General features: G+C 48.5%; 1 protein-coding gene across 4 annotated transcripts; it reads left to right on the top strand.

The window, feature by feature from the left end:
* The first annotated feature begins 542 nt into the window (after positions 1 to 542).
* On the top strand, positions 543 to 22254 carry Slc9a5 (solute carrier family 9 member A5). 4 transcript variants are annotated; one of them, XM_042700815.1, is made up of 16 exons: positions 543 to 1094; positions 3787 to 4089; positions 6408 to 6571; positions 6753 to 6831; positions 7109 to 7286; positions 7729 to 7949; positions 8163 to 8365; positions 8585 to 8674; positions 8767 to 8837; positions 9536 to 9665; positions 10218 to 10306; positions 10457 to 10583; positions 15283 to 15453; positions 15943 to 16012; positions 16619 to 16753; positions 20851 to 22254. In XM_042700815.1, the coding sequence occupies exons 1-16, from the start codon at positions 902 to 904 to the stop codon at positions 21321 to 21323; spliced, it is 2697 nt and encodes an 898-aa protein (XP_042556749.1). In that variant the 5' UTR covers positions 543 to 901; the 3' UTR covers positions 21324 to 22254. The 4 variants fall into 4 exon arrangements, with proteins under 4 accessions (XP_042556749.1, XP_042556750.1, XP_042556751.1 ...); XM_042700816.1 differs by having other exon boundaries at positions 902 to 1094; positions 15946 to 16012; XM_042700817.1 differs by lacking the exon at positions 3787 to 4089 and having other exon boundaries at positions 902 to 1094.
* Positions 22255 to 22929: the final 675 nt, after the last annotated feature.

The following is a 22929-nucleotide window of genomic DNA, read 5'->3' as shown; positions in this document are numbered from 1 at the left end:
TTCGATGTGGGAAGAAAAGATGGGTGCCCTTTCTCGAAAAAGACTGGGATGAGTCAGTTTGAGGAGGCAGGTAGCACATGTTTAAGGAAAGAAGTGGGACGCGATGCCCCTTGGTTTTAATTGAAAAGTGGGGCGAGGTGATCCCAGTGCCCCCAAAGTTGAGTGGGTCGCCCGTTGTTAAGGGGGAAATCTACAGGTTCCCTTGGTGTCGTGAAAAAAGGCGAGGTTGAGAGGAGGGCGGTGCCCCTCCTTCACAGCCTGGAATGCGTCGGGGCCAGTCCCGGCCTAGGGGTTCCTGAGGACGTTGCCCGCAGTGTTGTCCATCTGGGCTTTCTGGGAGGGCCTAGCGCGCGTGCGCAGGTTTGGTCAGGGCGGGGGCCAGAAAAGGGTCTGAGGTTTGGAAGAGCTGCGTGGAAGGCGGCGTCACACCGCCCCCTACCGGCGCCAGCGCGCGGCCTGGGCGCCTGGAGCTGCTGGCGGCTCGCTGCAGTCTTCGCGCCCCTCCTGCCCGGTCTGATCCCGGGTCCCAGGTTCCTCCCACCAGACGCCTGTCCCCCCACCCGGAGGCGGTGGCTGCTCACCTCTCTGAATCCGGGCGAAGGGAGGTTGGGGGGAGGTTGGGGAGCGGGCTCGGACGAGGAGATCTGGGGACTTGGGAAGGACTGGGCTGGGGAATTTCCGAAGCTGGGACTAGTCTAGAGGGGATGGAGGAAGAGCTGACGACGACGGGAGTCCCAGGCAGGGTCTCGGAGTCTGGACCTGGCCTGAGGGTGTCGGAGCCAGGATTGGGGGGAGTGAGCCCCACGTGCCTGTGACGCGGGGGCGCCCGGTAGGCGGCGGCGGCGGCGACGCGGGGCCGGCGGCTGTGCGGAGCCGGGCGGACTGCGAGGCCGGCTGCAGGATGCTGCGCGCCGCGCTGCCCCTGCTCGGGCTGCCCCTAGCGGGGGCGGGAACAACCCCAGAGCCTACCCCGGAGCCGGGGTCGCCGGGAGAGCCTCCTCCAGGTTTGGCGCTTTTCCGCTGGCAGTGGCACGAGGTGGAGGCGCCTTACCTGGTGGCCCTGTGGATCCTGGTGGCTAGCCTAGCCAAAATCGGTGAGTGTGAGTGTGTGTGTGTGTGTGTGTGTGTGTGTGTGTGTGCACGCGCGCGACCCGCCCCCTGACTCCCCACTTCCCCGCTCCCCCAGTACCCCTGGTCACCAGATCCGGACCGCTTTCATACACAGTGCCGGGACTAGGCTCCTCTACCTTAAATCCCGGCCGCTCTCTCGCGGGTCTCCTTGCTAGCCTTCTCTGTGGTTGCTCCAACAATGTGCCTTCCTTTAAGGCTGCCCCCGCCTTTCTCCACCTCCATCTTTGGGTGTCTTTGCCCTCTTCTTCCTGCAGTGAGCCTTCTCCTCCACTAAGGCCCAGCATTTCACAAACCTCAGACAACGGTGAGGACGCGTGGGGACACTGAGGTGGTGGCACCTACCCCCCAAACTGCCTTCCCTGGAGGCCACATCCAAGTGTCCATCCACTTGAGATACTAAACTGCCACTTTTTCTTTATCTCATCCTTGTTCCCCACTTAAAGATGCCACCCTTTAGCCCCTAGGTGTAGGATCCCCTCCTCCTCCTCCCATTCAAGTCCACACTTTTCCCTCTCTAAGGTATAAGAAACTTCCGTTTATTGGAGCTTTCCTGCGTGTTGCCGGCTCTCAAGTGCTTTTATGCATCTGACCTCCTTCGGTCCTCACCCCATTGAAGGATGTGCTTCAGAATCCCCACTGATCCCCACAGCCCCCATAAAGCCGCTGCCTTCTGAGCAGCCAGTGGTTCCTCCTCCCAACAGAGACCCTCCTCCTTTCTCCCTGTTGTGCAGGCTCTGCTGTGGGGGTGACTAATTATAGCTGAGTGTTGCTACTCACTCCCCATCTATGCTGGCACAGCCTGTACTCCAGTCTCACCAAGACAGCCTTCATGTAGAACCCCACGGTCTAGAATCTGTCCCCTTCTCCCCCTGGGACACTGCTGGAGGGAGAAAACTGGGAAAAGGGACAGAATTCTCTGCTTTGGCAGCCTGAGATTAATAATGGGAAGTGGAACTCAAAATGACTTCAGAGAGCCTCATTCTGCCAGAGAAATGGCTTTTGTGATGGGTTTTAGATTGCAAGGCTGGTGCATGCTGAGGAAATTAGGACAGAATAGGGTCCCTGAAGGAGAGGAGAGGGGCATCAAAGGCAGGGTGGGAGGGCTGTGACTGAGGTCATCCTAGAGGCCCAGCAATAGTATCATCAACGTGGGAACAGCCTGAGATTGGGTTTGTTGTAAATTTTGTGAGTTGTGGAAGAGTTCCTGTCTTAGGGGTTATAACCACTGTAGTTTGCCATAGTACTTTTTCTCCTTTGGAAGACACCTCCTATGAAGAAAGGAGAAAGCCTCCTTCCCATTAGCTGTCTCCATCCCCTAAGTTCTCAGAAAGGAGAAATCTAGGCAGAGCACCTTCCAGTTTCATCCTTTTTTATTCAATAAATATTTAGGTGTTGTTACTGTGCCCCAGGCACTGTCTTAGGCCCTTTAGGACACTGTCTTAGCATAGGGCTAACGAGGACATAGGCTAACAAGAAGGCCTCCTCACCATTCATATCGCATGTATCATTTTGATTTTACCCTTTATGATGAGTGTTTTCCCCATATTACGGGAAGGAATGGAAATCCAGATTCTGTGATCGCACAGAAAGTGATGAGCTAGGCACTGGTAGCTCATGCCTGTAATCCTAACTACTAAGGTGCTCAGTTCAAAGCTAAGCCTGGCAGAAAGGCCTGTGAGACTCTCATTTCCAATTAACTACCCAAAAGCCCAGAAGTGGAGCTGTGGCTCAAGTGGTAAAGCACTAGCCTTGAGCAAAAACCTCAGGAGTCCTCGGGCCCTGAGTTTAAACCCCAGAATCAACACACACACACACACACACACACACACACACACACACACTCACTAAGGCCTGAGTTTAAACCCCAGAATCAACACACACACACACACACACACACACACACACACACTAAGGCCTGAAGACAAGGAACTCTGACTGCTAAACCCAGAATTCTTTAAACTGGTGGCCATATCATGAAATACCAGGTTGGGAGGCCTACAATGCTCCTTAGGAGGTATAACATACTTTTTAGTGAGGGATCTCTTGATATAATATATCTTAAAAATATAGTGATGTATTAAGATTCATCATAGTATAATAGGTAACACTAATTGAGTGTTAACTGAAGTGTACTAAGTAACTTTATGGTGATGGTCTTATGTAATCCTATGAGACCATTATTGTTTTTCTCCCATATTTGGATGAGAAAATTAAGGATCAGAGATATATTTTTTGCTCCTAAATCACAGATCCAGTACATGGAGGACCTAGCCCTTGAAACCAAACAACTTGACACTGGAAGCCCTGCTTTTTACAGCTATGTTGTGCATAAAAAGAGACCAGTTAGTATTTTCTGAGTTTCAAATGATGTTTATGAATAAGAGAAATCAGAGAAAGATGAGGCAAATCCCTGAGGATGAGAGTAGACAGGAAGGGGTATTTACAGAAAGGAAAAACAAAAACAGCAAAAGGATTGTGGTATTGGAAGGTTGATAGCCCTGAAGCTTCTAGAATTTCTGTATTTCTTTTTCCTCCCTTAGTCCTAAGGTCTGGATTCTGATTTTGGCTAAGCTAAGATGGGGAGGTTATATAGATATATAGTGGGTGGTAGGGTGTTCCCTAACTCACCCCTGCTGCCCTCTTCTTACATTGCAGTGTTTCACCTGTCTCGGAAAGTAACATCTCTGGTCCCTGAGAGCTGCCTGCTGATTTTGCTGGGCCTGGTTCTAGGGGGCATTGTGTTGGCTGTGGCCAAGAAAGCAGAGTACCAGTTGGAACCAGGCACCTTCTTCCTCTTCCTGCTGCCTCCTATTGTGCTGGACTCGGGCTACTTCATGCCCAGCAGGCTGTTCTTTGATAACTTGGGTGCCATCCTCACCTATGCTGTGGTTGGCACACTCTGGAATGCCTTCACAACAGGAGCTGCCCTCTGGGGCCTGCAGCAGGCTGGACTTGTGGGTGAGTGACCCTAAGACTTGGGCTGGCACAGGGAAATTTTGCAAGATGCATCCCCCAGCTCCCTTCTCCTCTGGCTCTGAAGGTCATGCTGGTGACCTTCCTACCTGGATTGCAAGGCAATATTCCAGATGGACTTCTCCCTCATTTAGCCTCTGCCAGTTGAATCTGCACTTCTGCAGCATGACAACTGAGCAGGGGCCTGGATACCAGCTGTGTGTGGGCTGCTGAGGCTGAGGTGCCTGCATTACCACTCTGTTGTCTCCTACCCTGTTATCACACTGCTCCTTGCCAACTTTGCTCCCCTGAGGCATAGCTTACCATCCTTGCAAGGATGTCTTGACTCTGCTTAGACCATGTCCAGATAGTTTCCAGATGTTCATTTTCCTGAACTCAGAGCACAAGTGTTGTCCCTGAGCTTTGGTGCTCTACTACTTGAGTTACAGCTCCACTTCAGGCTTTTTGGTAGTTAAGTGGAGATAAGAATCGTATGGGCTTTTCTGCCTGGGTTGGCTGTGACTAACCCTCTGATCAGCCTCCTGAGTAGCTAGGGTTATAGACACGAGCCTCTGATGCCCAGCTTTCCTATTATTTTTAATAATCACACATTTTATATCCATGGCACTCTCCTTACTTACCCCATTTACCTGTTGGGATATGGCTTGTCCCATTTAATGGATCAGAAAGTTGACACCTAATGTTCATTTGATACCCAGTTCAAAGTTAGCAGAAGTCCAAGGAAGACCTCTATTTTCCTGAGGCTCTTTGCCTTTAGACCTCTCCTGAACTCTTCTTTTCCTGATCCAAGAAATCCATCTAATCCTGATGTTGTTAATTCAGACTTCTACCAAGGTAAAAGGAGAAGCTTCTAATTCCAAGTTGGGGGTCTCCATCCTGTTTTACTTAATAAGATATTGGGGCAGGGAGCGAAGGGAGGATATCAGACCCAGACCAAAGTAGAATTGTGATTTTAATAATAAGATATATATTAGGTGCTTACACCAGGCACTGACTAAATAAATAACTTTTTTAGATGGATATTATTATTAGTACCAATTTGTCCATAGGAAATGGAGGCTCACAGTTTTGTGTGTTGCTCCCCAACCCCCAGTCATTGGGCTTGAATGCAGGACCTGGGTTCTGTCCCTGAGCTTTTTTGCTCAAGGCTAGTGCACTATCACTTGAGCCACACACAGTTCTACTTCTGATTTTCTGTTGGTTAATTGGAGATTAAGAGTCTCATGGACTTTCCTGCCTGGGCTGGCTTTGTACTGGGTTCCTCAGATTTCAGCCTCCTGAGTAGCTATTACAGGCATGAGCCACCAGCACACACACACACACACACACACACACACACACACACACACACACACACACACACACACACACACACACACCAGGTTATTTGACATATCTGCAGTGTTTTTCATTTTGTGCTCAGTCCTCCCCTTCCTGGTAAGAATTGTGTGTCAGTTAAGAACCACGGCTCTTGCCTAGCATGCATGAAGCCCTGGGTTCAGTTCCTTAGTACCACATGAACAGAAAAAGCCAGAAGTGGTAGAGTGCTAGCCTTGAGCAAAAAGAAGCTTGGGGACAGTGCCCAGGACCTGAGTTCAATCTCCAGGACTGGCAATAAATAAATAAATAAACAAACAAACAAATAAATAAATCATGCCTTTAGGAGTTGGGAATGTGGCTTAGTAGTAGAGTGCTTGCCAAGCATTCATGAAGCCCTAGATTCTATTACTCAGTACCACATGCACAGAAAAAGCCAGAAGTGGCACTGTGGCTCAAGTGGTAGAGTCCTAGCCTTGAGCAAAAGAAGCTCAGGGACAGTGTCCAGACCCTGAGTTCAAGCCCCAGGACTGGCAAAAGAAAAAAAAAAAAGAACCACAGCTCTTACCTGTTATTCTCTCTAAGAAAGCCAGTCAGCAGCCATTGCCCACCTGCTCATAGCATATACTGTTTGCTGCCATTTATATTATCAGTGCCACATTACCTTTTCAGTTATGCATGTAGAACTTTCTGATCCATCTCCTGGGTTGGGTCTTGCAGCCATTTTATGAGGTATGCAGATGAGGAAGCATGGCTAGAACAGTGACAGAGTCTATATCGCGAGGCTGGTGAATGCAAAGCCAGACCCTTGGCATTTTGCAGCTCAGCTCAAGTCTGACCTGCAGGCTTAACGCTCTCCTTACCTTCCCATGGCCTTTTTGGGTTTCCTTGTTTTATCAGTGAGAGTAGCATGTAGGCTTGTCCCAAGATGATAGGAGAGAGGTCATCTTCACCAATTCCTGGCCTGTCTGTCTCTCCTTCAATAGCCCCTAGGGTGCAGGCTGGCCTGCTGGACTTCCTGCTGTTTGGGAGCCTCATCTCAGCAGTGGACCCTGTGGCTGTGCTGGCTGTCTTTGAGGAGGTGCACGTCAATGAGACTCTCTTTATCATCGTCTTTGGAGAGTCCCTGCTCAATGATGCAGTCACTGTGGTGAGATTGCTCAGCAACTGCCATCCCCTAATCCTAGGCTGTGATGCTCTAACCAGATGGGCATCTGAACAGGCTCAGACCTTCTCTTTTAGCCCCTTGGAGAAAAAGTAAAATCTGAGCTTTGCCCCACTCCTGTGGCCCCAGGAATCATCTCCCCTCACTCCTGACTCTTCTTACCCAGGTGCTGTACAAGGTCTGCAACTCCTTTGTGGAGATGGGCTCTGCCAATGTGCAGGCCACTGACTACCTGAAGGGAGTCGGTCAGTATTTCCCCCTCAGTCATCATTGAAGGTCTGCCTCCCTTGGGGTTGCTGTGTCCCAGCCACTCAGCATTAGGACCAAGGAGGTTGATTGGGTTGCCTCTTTGCTTATTTTCCTCTATGGAGAACTGAGTCTGGGAGGGGCTTGTCCTGGGGATCCTGAGCTCCAGGGAGTGTGGTGGGCATCCCCCTAACTTCTTCCTGCCAGGCAGAAGTCTTGTCAGCCCCAGGAGGGTCCAGGCCAGGGGTTAATGCTGACAACCCACTCCTCCCCCAGCCTCCCTGTTTGTGGTCAGTTTGGGCGGGGCAGCCGTGGGCTTAGTCTTTGCCTTCCTCCTGGCCCTGACCACACGCTTCACCAAGCGGGTCCGAATCATCGAGCCACTGCTGGTCTTCCTCCTCGCCTATGCAGCCTACCTCACTGCTGAAATGGCCTCACTCTCCGCCATTCTTGCGTGAGTTCTGGGGGTTTTGCAGACAGGGAGCTGGGAGGGGGTGCTGGAGAGTTGCTTCTTGTAGGGCCAGAAGCAGGACCTTAAGGAGTCCATAGACTTCCCTGAGCCCTTGTGGTAGTGGGCACCTCAAACTCCTTGGGGAGACAATAAACCTCAGGTAATCTTCCAAGAAAACTGGGTACCCAGAACCCAGTATGGGCTGAGCTAGCAGTAGGACCTGGGGCCACTGACAATGATGGCCACAGCATAGCAAAGGGTGCCTTGGAGTCTGCTAATCAGAGCAAGCCCAATTAGCAGTCTTCCTCAGACTATGGTTCTGAGAATCTGACATCTGTGATGGGCAACTCCCCCTCCCTCCCTCCCTGACCTTTGAGCACAACATGCTCAAACTGCAGAGGCTGAGACCTCCCCTTACTTGCTTTTTTCTCTGCTCCTCTCCCAGGGTGACTATGTGTGGCCTGGGCTGTAAGAAATATGTGGAGGCCAACATCTCCCATAAATCACGCACAGCTGTCAAATACACAATGAAGACCCTGGCCAGCTGTGCTGAGACTGTCATCTTCATGCTGCTTGGCATCTCAGCTGTGGACTCTTCTAAGTGGGCCTGGGATTCTGGGCTGGTGCTGGGCACCCTCTTCTTCATCCTGTTCTTCCGAGCCCTCGGTATTGGTGGCACCCTCTGTTTCCCCACTCTCCTCCTTGTCCCTGACAACATCTCTCCCACTCCGAGTCCATATCCTTTTCATTTCCCAAGCCTCCCTTGTTGCTTACCTCTCCTTATCCCTGCCAGACGTTAGCCCCGATATTTGGTGCCATCCGCTCCTGGTGTCCTTCATTCCCAACACCTTGCTCCCACTGGCCTCCTTCCTACTGTAGGCGTAGTCCTGCAGACGTGGGTGCTGAATCAGTTCCGGCTGGTCCCTCTGGACAAGATTGACCAGGTGGTGATGTCCTATGGGGGCCTTCGGGGGGCTGTGGCCTTTGCTCTCGTCATCCTGCTGGACAGGACCAAGGTCCCTGCCAAGGACTACTTTGTGGCCACCACCATTGTAGTGGTCTTCTTCACAGTCATCGTGCAGGTGGGAGTGCCCACAGGGCTGGGGAGGGAGGGGGACCAGCAGGCTGTGGGGGGAGTCTTGGAGCCTATGGAAGAAGGTCTGCTCTTGAGGGGAGGCAGGGCTGATTTCCCAGACCTTTAGCGCAGCAGGATGTTGTGGGAACAGCTGAGGCCTGATTATGGGGAAAGAAAGTCAACAGGGAAAGGAAAAGGGCAGGGCTCACCTCCCACCTGTCCATAGGGCTTGACCATCAAGCCGCTGGTGAAGTGGCTGAAGGTGAAGAGGAGTGAGCATCACAAACCCACCCTAAACCAGGAGCTACATGAGCACGTGGGTACCAGAACCCCATCCCTCCACCAGTCCTTTTTTCCCTTCTCCTTCTCGGCAGAGTCCTGATCAGTCCCCCTACCCGCCCCTTCTAGACTTTTGACCACATTCTGGCTGCAGTGGAGGACGTTGTGGGGCACCATGGCTACCACTACTGGAGGGACAGGTGAGGGAGCTGCCCCGAGGCTCCTTCAGCAGCAGCAGCCCCACCAGCCAGGGCAGCATGGGGGGATATGCCACCCTTCTCAGAAGGGACACAGGTTCAGTCTGGGTGACCTCTGTCTGGAGCCTTTCAGTGGCATCCCAGTGATCTCAGGATAAGACAAGGCTACCCAGTGTGGCCTGCCTGGCCCTGCATGGTTTGGCATCTGCCAGACTCCAGCCCCATCATGCTCTGCGGTCTTTGATGGTCTGCCTGCTAATTACATGGACCCTATTTTAGAGCTACAAGACCAACCATGCTCTCTCAGCCTGGCCACTGGGACCATTGTACATGTTCTGTTTACTACAGTCCCCTCTTGTTTTCCTCAAAATTTTTCATCGTTCAGATCTCATCATAGGCATTCCTTAGGAAGGCCTTTCCTGGCCACCCTGACTAGGACAAACTCCTGTCATACTCTATAATTATCCTTGGTAGTTATTGTCAAGGTTGCAATTTTTACAGTTATTTATAATAATGTCAGGCTTGCCCCTGCAACTGTAAATTCTGTTAGAAGCAGGGACTGGCTGTGAGATTCTCCCTGGCTGAGATGCACAACCAAGAAAGCCAGGCCATTGCTGGCAGAGTCCTGTCCCATCTGAGGAAGGGCCAGCCAGCCACACCTGGAGGACGGGACTCAGTGCTGGGCCTGGCATCCTCTATAGGTGGGAGCAGTTTGACAAGAAGTACCTGAGTCAGCTGCTAATGCGTCGGTCAGCCTACCGCATCCGGGACCAGATCTGGGATGTATACTACAGACTTAACATCCGGGATGCTATCAGCTTTGTGGACCAGGTAGGTCAGCAGTTACCAGGTGGGTCACTTATGGTGGGAGGACATTGAGCCAGAAGAGCAGGGCAGAAAGGGGCAATAGGCAGGCAGGTTTGTTAGCAGACAATTGGGAACTCCCAGTTGACTTTATGGTCATATGAAGTGGCAGCTGCAGTTCGTCTGGCAGACAGTACAGAAATATGGGACATAGCTGGACTCGAGCTAGCAGATGTGGCTCAAACTGTTACCACTTATAGGCTTGTGACCTTGGTAAGTAACTTAACCTTGTCTCAGCCTATTTTCTTCAGTGATAAGAAAGCAGGAGTAAGAATAATAAGAGCACCTGTGTCAGATTTTGTAAATTCTAAATATAAAGTGTCTCTCATACTTATCTGGAGCAAAAATAAGGCGCTGGGGGGCTCTGAACGTGCTTACCTAGCAGGCCTGAGGCTCTGGTTTTGATCTGCCGAACTACAAAGCAAAACAAAAAAGTAAAATACGTGTGAGATATTCTTCTTTTTCTTACTTTCTGGGCCGTCCTCTGATTGCTGTCTGATCTCGTCTTGACCCCTGCAGGGAGGTCACGTCCTGTCCTCCACAGGTCTCACTCTGCCCTCTATGCCCAGCCGGAATTCTGTGGCAGAGACCTCTGTCACCAACCTGTTGTGAGTCCCTTTTTCCTTGTCCAAGCTCCTCTTCACTGGGCACTCTTCTTCAAATCCCTTTGGGGGAAGATTTGTCTGCTTTGTTCCTGTCCCTCCTCTGGCCTGTGCCTTATGCTCCCTCCCCAGCACCCGTGTCCCTGCCTCCTACAGGAGGGAGAGCGGCAGTGGCGCGTGTCTGGATCTGCAGGTGATTGACACGGTTCGCAGTGGTCGGGACCGAGAGGATGCTGTGATGCACCACCTGCTCTGTGGAGGCCTCTACAAGCCACGCCGCAGGGTGAGAGCAGGCAGGGCATGAGTTTGAGAGCTAGGGGAAGGTCACTTGGGAGGGGAGGCTATGGTCAGAGGTTTAAAAGGCAGTTGGTGGTGAGCTGTAGGTGCCTGGTTGAAGGGTATGGGTTTCATCCTGTCTGCAATAAGAAACCTTTTTTTTTTTTTGATGTTGTTGCTGTTTTGGAGGAGGAGTTGGCCCTCTCTAGTAGTCATGTGCAGACCAAATTAGAGGGTGTAAGTTGATAGCTGGAGAACCAGTGAAAGTTGGAGGGAAACATTTTGGACTGGAGCTGGATGGGGAGAAGGAGAGAAACACACCGGCCTCTCCCCTGAGCGGAGAGCAGATTGTGGAGAGTAGGCCTTGCGGGTCCTTGGAAGGTAACAGTCACAGACAAGAAGGAGGGGCCTAGAGGAAGGCTGAGGAACCAGTTTAACATTGGGAAGGCAATCCGTTTTACATAATGTGAGTTAGGCCAGTGCCCTTCATGAAGTTTTAGGGATGGAAAAGACCAGTACATCCAGGAGAGAATGTGTTGTGGCCCCACAAGGGGGCACCAAGCCATTACCTTGAGTCATGTGAAATGAATTTGGACTTTATCAATCCTGGCAGTGGTAACAGGCGAAGGTTAGAATGTTGAGATAGAATTGCCTTGCTTTAACTTGCACACACTTCTCCTGCATTGACTCTTGGAGGCTCTGCAGAATGTTTTTGTTTTTTCTTTTAATTGTAAATTTGATATACAGAGGGATTACAGTTACATACATCAGGTACATTCTTTCCCTTCCTTCCTTCCTTCCTTCCTTCCTTCCTTCCTTCCTTCCTTCCTTCCTTCCTTCCTTCCTTCCTTCCTTCCTTCCTTCCTCCCTTCCTCCCTTCCTCCCGTCTTTCCTTCCTTCCTTCCTTCCCTTCTTTTTCTTTCTTTCTTTTTTTTGTTTGTGGGGCTTGAACTTAGGGCCTGGGTGCTGTCCCTGTGCTCTTTTGCTCAAGGCTAGTGTTCTACCACTTTGAACTATGGCTCTACTTCCAGTTTTCTGGAGGTTAACTGGAGAAAAGAGTCTCATGGACTTTTGTGCCTGGCTTGGATTTGAACCATGATCCTCACATCTCAGTCTCCTGAGTATCTAGGACTATAGGCACAACCCACGCAGCTAAGATGTATTATCTTTTTGGACAATGTCACCCCTTCTCTTGCTCTCTCCCGGTTTTTCCCACTCTCAGAATAAGTTTTAAAGGTTTCAAGACAGCAACTCCCACACAGACCCTACTGCCCCTAGGCCAGAATTTCCTGCCCCTATATGTCTTCTCTGGCCCCTAGAAATTGGGGCCTGGGAATGGGAGGTGCTTCTATAGCTGTGACTGGCCTAGAGTAAGGCAGAGGACTCTCTTTCTAGATAACCTTCAGTTGTCTTCCTACAAACCAGGATCCCTACTTTGGCTCATCACCTTCTAGCCGCATACTGTCCTCCATATGGGAGGGCAATCTTCCTCAGACTTCCCCAGAGTCTTCCTCAGCCAATGGCTGTCTCATCCAAGCTACCTACTTTTTTTCCTTTTACTGTTTTTTGTTTTGTTGATGTTGTTGTTGTTTTGGCAAAATTTCAGTCGAGAGAATAAGACATCTCATTTGTCTGTTACCCGGCTCCAGTAAATATCAATGTATGATTAATTTTATTATTAATTTTGTTTTTTTTTCTACTGTACCCTGCCTCCATTCTGTTTGTGACATTGCTATTCATGTCTGTAATGTACCCCAATTGCCACAGCTCCTCCTTTATCTCACTCCCACCTTCTTTAAAGAATTTCAACATATTTCTTTTCATACAGGCAAATAAAATATTTCAACCATATTCATCCTTATTCATTCTCATTCAGCCTCTTCATTTCTTAAAGCAAACTTCAGATGTCACATCATCTCAATATTTCAGTAAGTATATCAGTAGGTGGCAAGAATTCATGAAAAATAAAACCACAGTACCATTATCATAATAATATCACAAATAATTCTAATATCTAGGCAGTGTTCTAGCTGGTTTGTTTAAAATCAGGATCCAAATAAAGTCCACAATTTGTCTTTGTGAAATATGTCTCTTCATTTAAAAAAAAACACCAAAAAACTATAATAGATCCCTCTCCCCTTGCTATTTATTTATTGAAGAAGCTAGATAATTTATTCTGGGTAATTGTCTACTTTCTAGATTGTAATCTGGTGGTGGTATTTAATATTTTCCACCATCCCTTGTTTTTCTGTTGTTAAATCTAGAGACCTGATCAGGTCCCAGGACATTCAATTGGTGTACAGTATTGTGTCACATCAGGGAGTTTATGATTTTGTGTGTTTGTGTGTAAGGTTGGTCAATGGGTTCAGTGCAATCAATTCTTGTATAATTAATTTTAAAAGGACTGGAATGAATTTGTGCTTATCCTGTTAAATGTCATCTTATTTAATTTAGCCCATCATTCCATTGCTTGGATCTCATGTCTACCACCAAATGTCTCCTCAGATTCATAGCATCTGAAACTTTTCTAAGCCTGTTAACTTTGCATCCATCCAAATCATAAAATGTTGAACAGGATAGAGCTGAGGACAGAGCCCTGTGGCATACTACTAAAGACTTTTCTCCAGACTGACATGGATCAAGAATTTTTGGGGTATGGTAATTCAAACAGTTCTGAATCCACTTAGTTTGTATATGACACAATCCATATTTCCTCATGTTCCTTCCAGAAATATCATTAGAGAGTGACAAAGTATGCAGTTCAAAATATAAGATCATAGCTTGAGAGATAGGAGATGAAGAAAAAGCAGTCTTCCTCACCTTCAGAGGTTCTTCTCCGATTCACATCAGAGACTCCTGGGAAACTTGTTAGAGTACTCCTGGCTTCACCTTCTGGAGATTCTGATCCTGTAGAATAGGGTAGGTCTAAGATCTGTGATCTTAATAAGTTCCCAGGTAACTGAGATGCAACCGGTCTGATGCCTGCTGTTAGGTAGTCATAGATCATGTCACTGTTAAGGTTAGAGCCAAGCAAAAAGATAAGTTCTCTGGGGAGAACAATCAGAGGGGAGAAAGGAGAGCCGTATATAATATGGAGGAATATACATGGAAGCAAAAGACAGGGAGCTAGCAAAGGAAAGAGAAGCGCAACTCTTGTAGAAGCAATAGCGGATGGTGTCTCCATACTAGGGTAGAAGAAGGGCTGGATGCTGCACAGGCCAGGCTGGTGCCTGAGCAGAGAACTGGTCACCAGGGAAAAAGTCAGCACTGTGGACTTGTGGACCTTGACTTGCAGTGTATGTATTTAAGGAAGTACTGGGTAGGAGGGCAAACATCAGAATCAATTTCTAAAAGTCTGGCCACAAAAAGAAGGCAGTGGGATGGGTGGAAAGGCTTTCTTTGGGGTGGCAAGCTTGTTTGAAAGTGGAGCAGCAGTAGCCAGACAGTGAAGATGCCAGAGATGAGAAATAAGAAAGAACTAGGAATAGGAGGCAGAAAGGAGTAAGTTGAACAAAGCCAAGGCCAGAGATAGGAGGTGATGGGCCCTTTCACTAGAAAAGGTCACTTCCAGGTACATAGTTAGAGAGGGAGAGCAGATGGGAGACTTGAAGGAAGCTCTTAGGACTGGTTTAGGGCAGGGTGCTGGTGGCTCACACCTGTAATCCTAGCTACTCAGGAGGCTGAGGATCACAGTTCAAAGCCAGCCTGGGCAGAAAGGCTATGAAACTCTTATCTCCAATAAACCACCAGAAAACTGGAAATGGCACTGTGCTCAAGTGGTAGAATGCTAGCCTTGAGCTGAAGAGCTGAGGGACAGTGCCCAGAGTTCAAGCCCTATGTCCAACAACAACAACAGCAAAAACCAAACCTGGTTCAGGGAAGCAGGGAAAATAGGATGGAGATGAAAGGGAGCAGACTGGCAGTGTAAGGCAAGATGAAGTAGTCACAAGATAATGAAATGTTGCTAAGCTGCCAAGGACAGAGTCATGCAAACTAGGCAAGTGCACGGTGGGCTTGATCTTTATGAAAGAGAAATCAGAGGGAGTGTTTCTGAATTATGTAGGTAGTTGTTACCAGGAGGGTCTCATGTATCAGGGGAGGTAGTTCTGAAAGTCCAAAGTGCAGCCTAAATGTAGTGATGGCTCTAGAAATGGCTAGATGGAAAGTCCAGCTAGAAAGGATCCTGTATCACTAAAAAGTGACATTCAATCAAATGGAGGTCCAAAGAAGGCTATGGTGCTTAGTCTTGTAATAGATCCAGGGGACAAGACCTAGGGACCATGCCTTCTTTGTGACTTCAGACAAAACTGGGAAAAGGGCAAAAGTAGATGAGAAAAGCCAGATTTGGAGGAATAAACTAGGATGAAGGGAAGTTTTTCTTCCCTCTCAGTGAAAAAGTACACATGTGTATATGTATAGCATCAATAAACTGTGATTAAATTAAAATATGCTAATTAAAAGGTGCAGATGTATATATAGCATCAATAAGTTCAGGGAGTTACATTTTGACAAGTCCATGTATGCATACAATATTCTTTGATTAGACTCACCCTATCCATCCATTCATTCATTCATTTACTCTATGGCTGGTTTTGGAAACGCTGGGCTGGAAGGCTCTATGGTGAACATGTTGGGGCTGTGGCCTAGGGTTCCTATGGAAGGCCAAGGCACCCAGCCTCATGGCAGGGTGGGGTTGTCATTGCCAGTACAAAGCCAGCTGCAGCCGCCACTTCATCTCTGAGGATGCACAAGAGCGTCAGGACAAGGAGGTCTTCCAGCAGAATATGAAGCGGCGGCTCGAGTCATTTAAGTCCACCAAGCACAACATCTGCTTCACCAAGAGCAAGCCACGACCTAGGAAGGCTGGTCGCAGGAAGGCATGTCCTTTCTCTGAAACTCCTCTTTGGGCTTAGAGGCTGCCAACAGATAATTTAGATCCCTTCAAGTGTTGGAATCCAGCCTGGGGGGTACCCCAAGGATTTGATGACTAGGAGTTTGGATTCCCTTTTCAATTTCCCTGGGTCCCCAGAAGGGTAAAGGGGGTTCTTCAGAGGCAGTGTAGCCCCTTGGCCATGGAGTCACTTTCTATTAGAGATGAAATGGGCAGAAGGGCCAATACCTGAAGAAGCAACCCCAGGCGCCTCTCAGTCTGATGATCCAGGCTGATGCATCCAGAGCCCCTGCTGGGGTATGGGTTACTCAGGCTCCACAGCTCCTGCCTGCCTGGCAAAGGGATGCTATGATATAGAACTGTTGGGACTGATGTAAATCCCCCTCCTCCCCATGGGTTAGAAAATGTGTCCTAGATCACAGGGCTGGTTGTGGTGCCAGGGCCAAAGGCTCAGGCTTCCTTTCTTGGTCCTCAGAAGGATGGTGTGGCCAATGCCGAGGCTACAAATGGAAGACCTCCTCGAGAGCTGGGCTTTCAGGACACAGGCAAGCAGGAAGTGGAGGGGTGGGGTTGAGGATGGGAGGGAAAGGGAAAATCCAGGCCTATTAGCAGAATCCTAGAGGACTCCTGTGTGCATTTAGCACTGTACGCTGGGCCTCTCTCAGGGACTGGACTGGCATACTCCATTTCAATATTGGCAATGTTCAAAGTGATATATAATGGGAAGCGTCAGATTGCTAAGTGTACCTTCAGGCCCTGAAAAACAAAAGGGGGTGAAGAAGGGGGAGGTGGCTCTGGGTAGACCCTGGGGCCCAGTTTCCCATCTCTTCTTCATGAGCTAAATGTTAATGGGCCTTTCTGTCCTCCAGATGCTCGGTGTTGTCAGCTGATGGTGGGATCTGGGGCTGACAAATGGTGGGGGAGCTGGAAGGCATGCCATTCATGGCCTTCTCTGAGGATTTAGCTCATCCCTGCTTCTTCAGGCTCCCTTCCCTTCCTCCTAACCCCTAGGCCAGTGCCAGAGTCAGAAAAACAGGCACTTCTGCCCACATAGGCTCTTCTTGAGGGTATAGGATCTGGTTTGGGATTATGCAGTACCCGGAGGCAGCTGCTGGGCTGCTTGCCTCGACTTAGCTCTTATCCCTGTCCAGCTGCTGTGTCACTAACTGTGGAGTCTGAGGAGGAGGAGGAGGAGAGCGACAGTTCAGAATCAGAGAAGGACGACGAGGGGATCATCTTTGTGGCTCGAGCCACCAGTGAGGTTCTCCAAGAGGGCAAGGTCTCAGGTAATGCTTCTTCAATGCCTCCTTCCCCTCTGAAATAGGTTTCTTGCCTCTGCTCTCATGGCCTCTGCCCCAGGCAATTCTATATTCCTATTTGCTCATTTATTCACTAGCCAGCATTTACCGAGCTTCTCTCTACCAGAAACCTGACATAAATGATCTAGTTTAACCCTCAGGAGCGCCAAAATGGGGAAGCTAAGCTTAAAGAGCCTACAGGACTTGTAATCTGTCCAGCATCACATGGTAGAATCAGAATTTAAACCTGACCCATCCGGAGTCCAAAACCCATGGCTTTTCACTGCCATGCCTTTTGTTTGAGGAATCCAAGTTGATAAACATACTGCACAGCAGTCTCTCTTGTGATCCATGCTCAGCATACCTGCCCTCAGGTAGAGCCTCCAGTGAGGATTCACCTGACCAGAGAAGGAACCTGAGATCATCAAAATGGACTTGTAGGTTTTTAAAATATACATACGTATACACACACAAAACATATATGCATACACACATATACAGGTATCTGCACTAGAGACCTAATTCACTCAGAATGCTAGGTGTACTGGTGATTGGTTCAAGCATCCTCAGATGCTTTGTTTTTGGTTGTGGAGCTTGAATAGGGGGCTTAGGCACCGTCCCTAAGCTCCTTCACCCAAAGCTCACACTATCACTTTGAGCCACAGCCCCACTTCCAGCTTTTGAGTTGTTAATTAGAAATAAGAGTCTCATGGACTTTCCTGCCTGCGCTGCTTTAAATTGTGATCCTCAGATCTCAGCCTCCTGGGTAGCTAGAATTGGAGGCATGAGCCCTGGTGCCTAGCCTCAGATACTTTTAGAAAAGTTCTATTACAGAAAATTTCAAAATATGTAATGATAGAACAGTGAAATAAATTCCTATCTGTCCTCTACTCAGCTTCAATAACTGGCTATTCATAGTCAATCTTACTTTATTTATATCTTCACCTATAGACTCTTGCTCTTCTGAGTTCTTATGAAGAAAATCTCAAGTGTCATATTACTTTTATTAGTAAATACTTCAGCATAAAAGATAAGGATTCTCCGTTACTCAGAAAGCTGAGGCCTGAGAATTGAGGCTTGGAGTCAGCCCAGGCAGACAAATCTGTGAGCACAAGAAGCTAGAAGTGGAGGTGTGGCTGAAGTGGTAGAGCACTCCAGCTGTGAATGAAAAAGCCAAGCAAGAATGTGAGGCTGAGATAAGGATTCTTTTTAAAAACTACACCCATGACATCATTACCATATATAAAATCTTTGTCATCAAATATCTAGTCAGTGTTCAGATTGTGTTGGTTGTCTTCATATTTTTTAATAGCAGTTCCATACAGATAAAAATACAGATGAGATCTATACATTATATTTGGTTGACAAGTCCCTTTTAACTTATCAAACACAGTGGAACTCAAGAGGGATGAAGAGATTGTACCACTTCAGGGACACTGGGCAATGTCTAGAGACATTCTTTTATAACAGCTGGGGAAAGTGTACTTCCATTGAATGCAAGGCAGTAGCTGTCTTAAAATGTTCAAGTATCAAGTCTGGAAATTCTTGATCTCTCCTACATTTTCCTCTTCTGATATATCTATCAAGGAAACCAGGTTATTTGTCCTGCCTGGACTTTGCTTATTGCATCTCCCAAAGTGTCAGTGAAGGTGTTTTTCTCTTACATTTCTTTTAAATTGATATCAGCTTCCAGTTTTGATTTTTTTGGGGGGTGGGTAAGAATACCTCATAGGCAATAGGAGTGTATTTCCTATTGGCCACATCAGACAATATACATACAATATGGTTGGCTCTCTTTTGTTTTGTTTGTGTTGGTTGTAGGGCCTGAACTCCGGGCCCAGGCACTGTTCTTGAGCTTCTTTTGCTCAAGGCTAGCATGCTACCATTTTGAGCCACAGCTCTACTTCCAGTTTTTAGATGATTAATTGGAGATAAGAGTCTCATAGACTTTCTTATTGCTGGCTTGGAACCACAATCCTCAAATCTCAGCCTCCTAAGGCATGAGTTCTTGGTTAGCTTTCTTGTCATGAGACTAACATCAGTCACTGGGTTCAGATGTTTCCCTGACCTGTCCAGGATAAAGTTCCCCATTAGCTTTTTGATCAATGGTCTTAGTAGCCACCAGTAATCACTGCTGCACCTGGTTCATATTTATTTATTTATTCATTTATTTGCCAGTCCTGGAGCTTGGACTCTGGGCCTGGGCACTGTCCCTGAGTTTCTTTTTTATTCAAGGATAGTACTCTACCACTTGAGCCTGAGCCAGAGCACCACTTCCAGCTTTTTAAGAAAATTTGTTTATGTGGTAATGAGGAACAGAACCCAGGGCTTCATGCATGCTAGGCAAGCACTCTACCACTAAGCCATATTCCCAGCCCCTTATTTATTTTTTGTCAGTTGTAGGGCTTGAACTCAGGGCCTGGGTACTACTGTTCCTGGGCTCTTTTCTCAAGGCTAGCACTCTACCACTTGAGCTATAGTTCCACTTCCAATTTTCTAATGGTTAATTGGAGGTAAGAGTCTCACAGACTTTCCTGCCCAAGCTGGCTTTGAACTGTGATCCTCAGATCTCAGTCTCCTGAGTAGCTAGGATTATAGGCGTGAGCTACTAGCACTGGCTTCATCTACATTTATTAGCAGGAATTCTTCTATAATAAACTTCCCATTATCTATTATTTGGTTACTCTGAGGTAAGTAGATACAGGGACGAATGAATAAGTGCTTGATCCTTTCTTTTTTTGTTGGTCGGGAGGCCTGAACTCTGGGCCTGGGCGCTGTCCCTCAGCTCTTCAGCTCAAGGCTAGTGCTCTACCACTTGAGCCATAACACCAATTCTGGCTTTTTCTGCTTATGTGGTGCTGAGGAATCAAACCCAGAGCCTCATGCATGCAAGGCAAGCACTCTCCCACTGAGCCATCTTCCTAGCCATTGATCCTTTTTTTAAAGTCAGTCTTTAGACCCAGGGGTGAGTTTGTTTTCTAGCATCCTCTAAAAGTGGTTTTCAGTTGGGGTATTTTAATATTTCAGGTCTTTCAAAAGCTTTGGTTTCATTTTTAAAATTTTTATTATTATTGTAAATGTGATATACAGATATCTGGGTTACAATTACATAAGTCAGGTAATGAGAAAAAAAGTTCGGACAATGTTACTCCTTCCTTGCTCTTTTCCAGTTAACTTCATTTTTAATTATAGCATCAAAATATTTCATAATGTCATCAATCAAAGAGTATATTGGGGGTATAGTTTAGTGGTAGGGTACTTGAGGCCTAGAGTTTATTGGTCTCTTTAAGGCTTTATCAATAAATGCACTGAAAACCTTTTATTCACAAGGCATTGTGCTTGGCTTCTACAAGCCCAGGCTCCCCTTTGGCAGAATCTCAGACTTTCCTATAATCCAGCTGCTTGCAGCTCTGGGATTTTTTTTTGGGGGGGGGGTCATGTCATGGGGCCTGAACTCGGGCCTGGGCGCTGTCCCTCAGCTCTTCAGCTCAAGGCTAGCAATCTACTACTTGAGCCACAGTGCCACTTCCAGCTTTTTTTTCTTTTTACTTATGTGGTGCTGAGGAATCGAACCCAGGGCCTTGAGCATGCAAGGCAAGCGCTCTACCACTGAGCCACCTTCCCAGCCCAGCTCTGGGGATTTTCTAAATCCAGCCCCTACCCTGACATCCCACCGGCTACACAGCTTCCTCCTGCTCATTTGCATGAGCTTGCGCTCTTGCACTCTCCCTCCAGAGGACCTAGTGGGTGTTCAGGAAGTGTGTCCAGCAGCAAAGCTTTTACCTAGAGCTTCGAGGTCTTTCTCGCTCTCACAGCCACCACCTCATCCCCGCATCCCTGCTGGCTGGCTGGGATGGGACTTGGCAAGTTGTAGTTTCTGAGACAGGTGCTGAAGAGTGTTCAGAGATTTTTTTTTTTGTAGTGACTTGCATTTGTTCATTAGGTAGCTCTTGGGTAACTGCCCTGGGCCTGTCAGCTATGGTGGCTCCTCTGGACAAGACATTCATTGAATAATTGCTCCAATGGATGGAGGGAGGGTTCCACAGCATTGGCAATGAGCTCACATGTACTCTCTCTGTCCCCAGGAGGCCTCGAGGTGTGCCCGAGCCCGCGCATCATCCCCCCTTCCCCAACCTGTGCGGAGAAGGAGCTGCCCTGGAAGAGTGCTCAGGGGGACCTGGCTGTATACGTATCTTCGGAAACCACCAAGATTGTGCCCGTGGACATGCAGACAGGCTGGAACCAGAGCATCTCATCTCTGGAGAGTCTGGCATCCCCTCCCTGCACCCAAGCCCCTACTCTGACCCGCCTGCCTCCCCGCCCACTGTGTGCAGAAGAACCCCAGGCCCCTCTTGACTTTCCTTCTGACCTACGCCCTAGCTTTGCCTTCCCCCCTAGCCTGGCCAAGGCTGGCCGTTCTCGAAGTGAGAGCAGTGCTGACATCTCCCAGCAGCAGGAGCTGCAGCCCCTCATGGGCCACAAAGGCCACACGCATCTTAGCCCACGCACCGCCAACTCCCACTGGTGTATCCAGTTCAACAGAGGGGGTCGGCTGTAACCCAGGGCCTCGGGGAGGAGCAAGAGGTGGAGTCCCTGTGGGAAGAGTTCCCTGGGCACTGTACAGAGCAGTCCATTCAGGCTGATACAGGGGTAGAGGGGCCTGGACTAAAGTAGCATGGCCTCCTTGAGGTTGGTCAGAGGGGTCTCCTGGGCTGGTCCTCACAGGGACCCTTCTCCCACCCTGCATCTAACCCCTTTCACCTTCCATTTCAATAATGGCTCAGGACCCAGTCAGTCCATAGTTCTAGGACCTAGGCCCAGAGACTTGGGTAGCTGATGTCCTTTCCCTAAGGGAGCTTTCTGAGCTCACTGGAGGCAGCTGTTTCTGTCCCCAAAGCAAAGGAATCACTCCACAGTTGTAAGCAGGTCTTCCCTGTCTCCACCCTCTCTCTTCCTGGCATTTGGTCAGGGACCTGATGTCATTGTCCTGACATGGAGGTCTAGTGAGGGTCTGGTCCTTAGAGGAAATAGGTTTGGAACGTGAAGTAGCCTTGGGCTGGGCTGCCCTGTTGGCTTGGCTACCCAGTATCTATTTTTTTTTTTTAAGGCAGTGGGAGTCTCCCCATGTCTTGCTTTAATCCCTTCCTTTTGCTGCCAGATATTGGGGTAATGGTGCCTACTTTTCTAAGATGTGAGCCTTGGACCTGGCAGTTCAGGGCTGCTTCTTAGCCAAGGTCTTTTGGGAGGGGTCTTTTCTGGGTCTAAGTTTGAACCTTTTGATCCAAAGATCTGGGTTTTCTGAGGAGGGGACACAGTAGCCTCTGGGATCCCATATTGCCACTTCAGATTTTCCCTAACAGGAAAGTGGCCAGGTATCTCAGGACCACTGCTCCATGGTTGTTGGGAGCTCGGATAGCTGGCTGCAGTACTAAATGGGGCAGAGTGGCAGGTGGAGTTCCTGGAGGTAGCCCTGCCTTGTGTTTTGTACCTTAAACCGAAGATACATTAAACATCTCTTGGATGGATATGTGTCCTCTGTCTGTGTGCTGGAGAGTTCTAGGAGTGGGGGTAAGAAGGGATCCGCCTGCCTAAGACTTCTGAGGCAGAGAACGGAGGAGGGAATCCTAGGCGGGACTCTTAGTTCTTCTGCTCCTCCTCACTCTCTCCCACACTTTTCTGACATTGTCCCCATAGCAGCAGGCCTGGAGTGGCAGTCTAGGGTTTCACTGTATGGGCTTTTGAGTCACAGAATTGGGAATCGACATAATGTGGAGATCCAGCAGGAAGAGCGACCCCAGGGACCAAGGTCTAAACTCCCAAAAATGCATCTACCACACCTGAAGCTACAGAAGCATTTCTGGAAAATCCAGAGGCAGGTGTGGGACAAATGTATAGAAGTGTTCTTTTGTATGTGGCAGTTGGGAAGGCAATCTCAAGAGAATTGTCACCCTGAGTGTCCATGATTCAAAACATGGTAGTGTGGGGCCTACAAATTTCTAGATAACAGCATCCCCCAAATCCCAGTCCCATTGTGTGTGTGTGTGTGTGTGTGTGTGTGTGTGTGTGTGTGTGTGTGTGTGTGTGTGTTAGAATAGAATCCTTATTCTCACCATATTCTAAGCATAGAATGTTCCCATCATAACTAAAACAAGCCCCGCACGCAT

Source organism: Dipodomys spectabilis, unplaced genomic scaffold (genome assembly GCF_019054845.1).
Source record: "Dipodomys spectabilis isolate Male_0828 unplaced genomic scaffold, ASM1905484v1 ptg000273l, whole genome shotgun sequence".
NCBI classification, from domain to species: domain Eukaryota; kingdom Metazoa; phylum Chordata; class Mammalia; order Rodentia; family Heteromyidae; genus Dipodomys; species Dipodomys spectabilis.
Note: the sequence above shows the minus strand (reverse complement) of the source record. Positions and strands in the feature narration are given on the sequence as shown.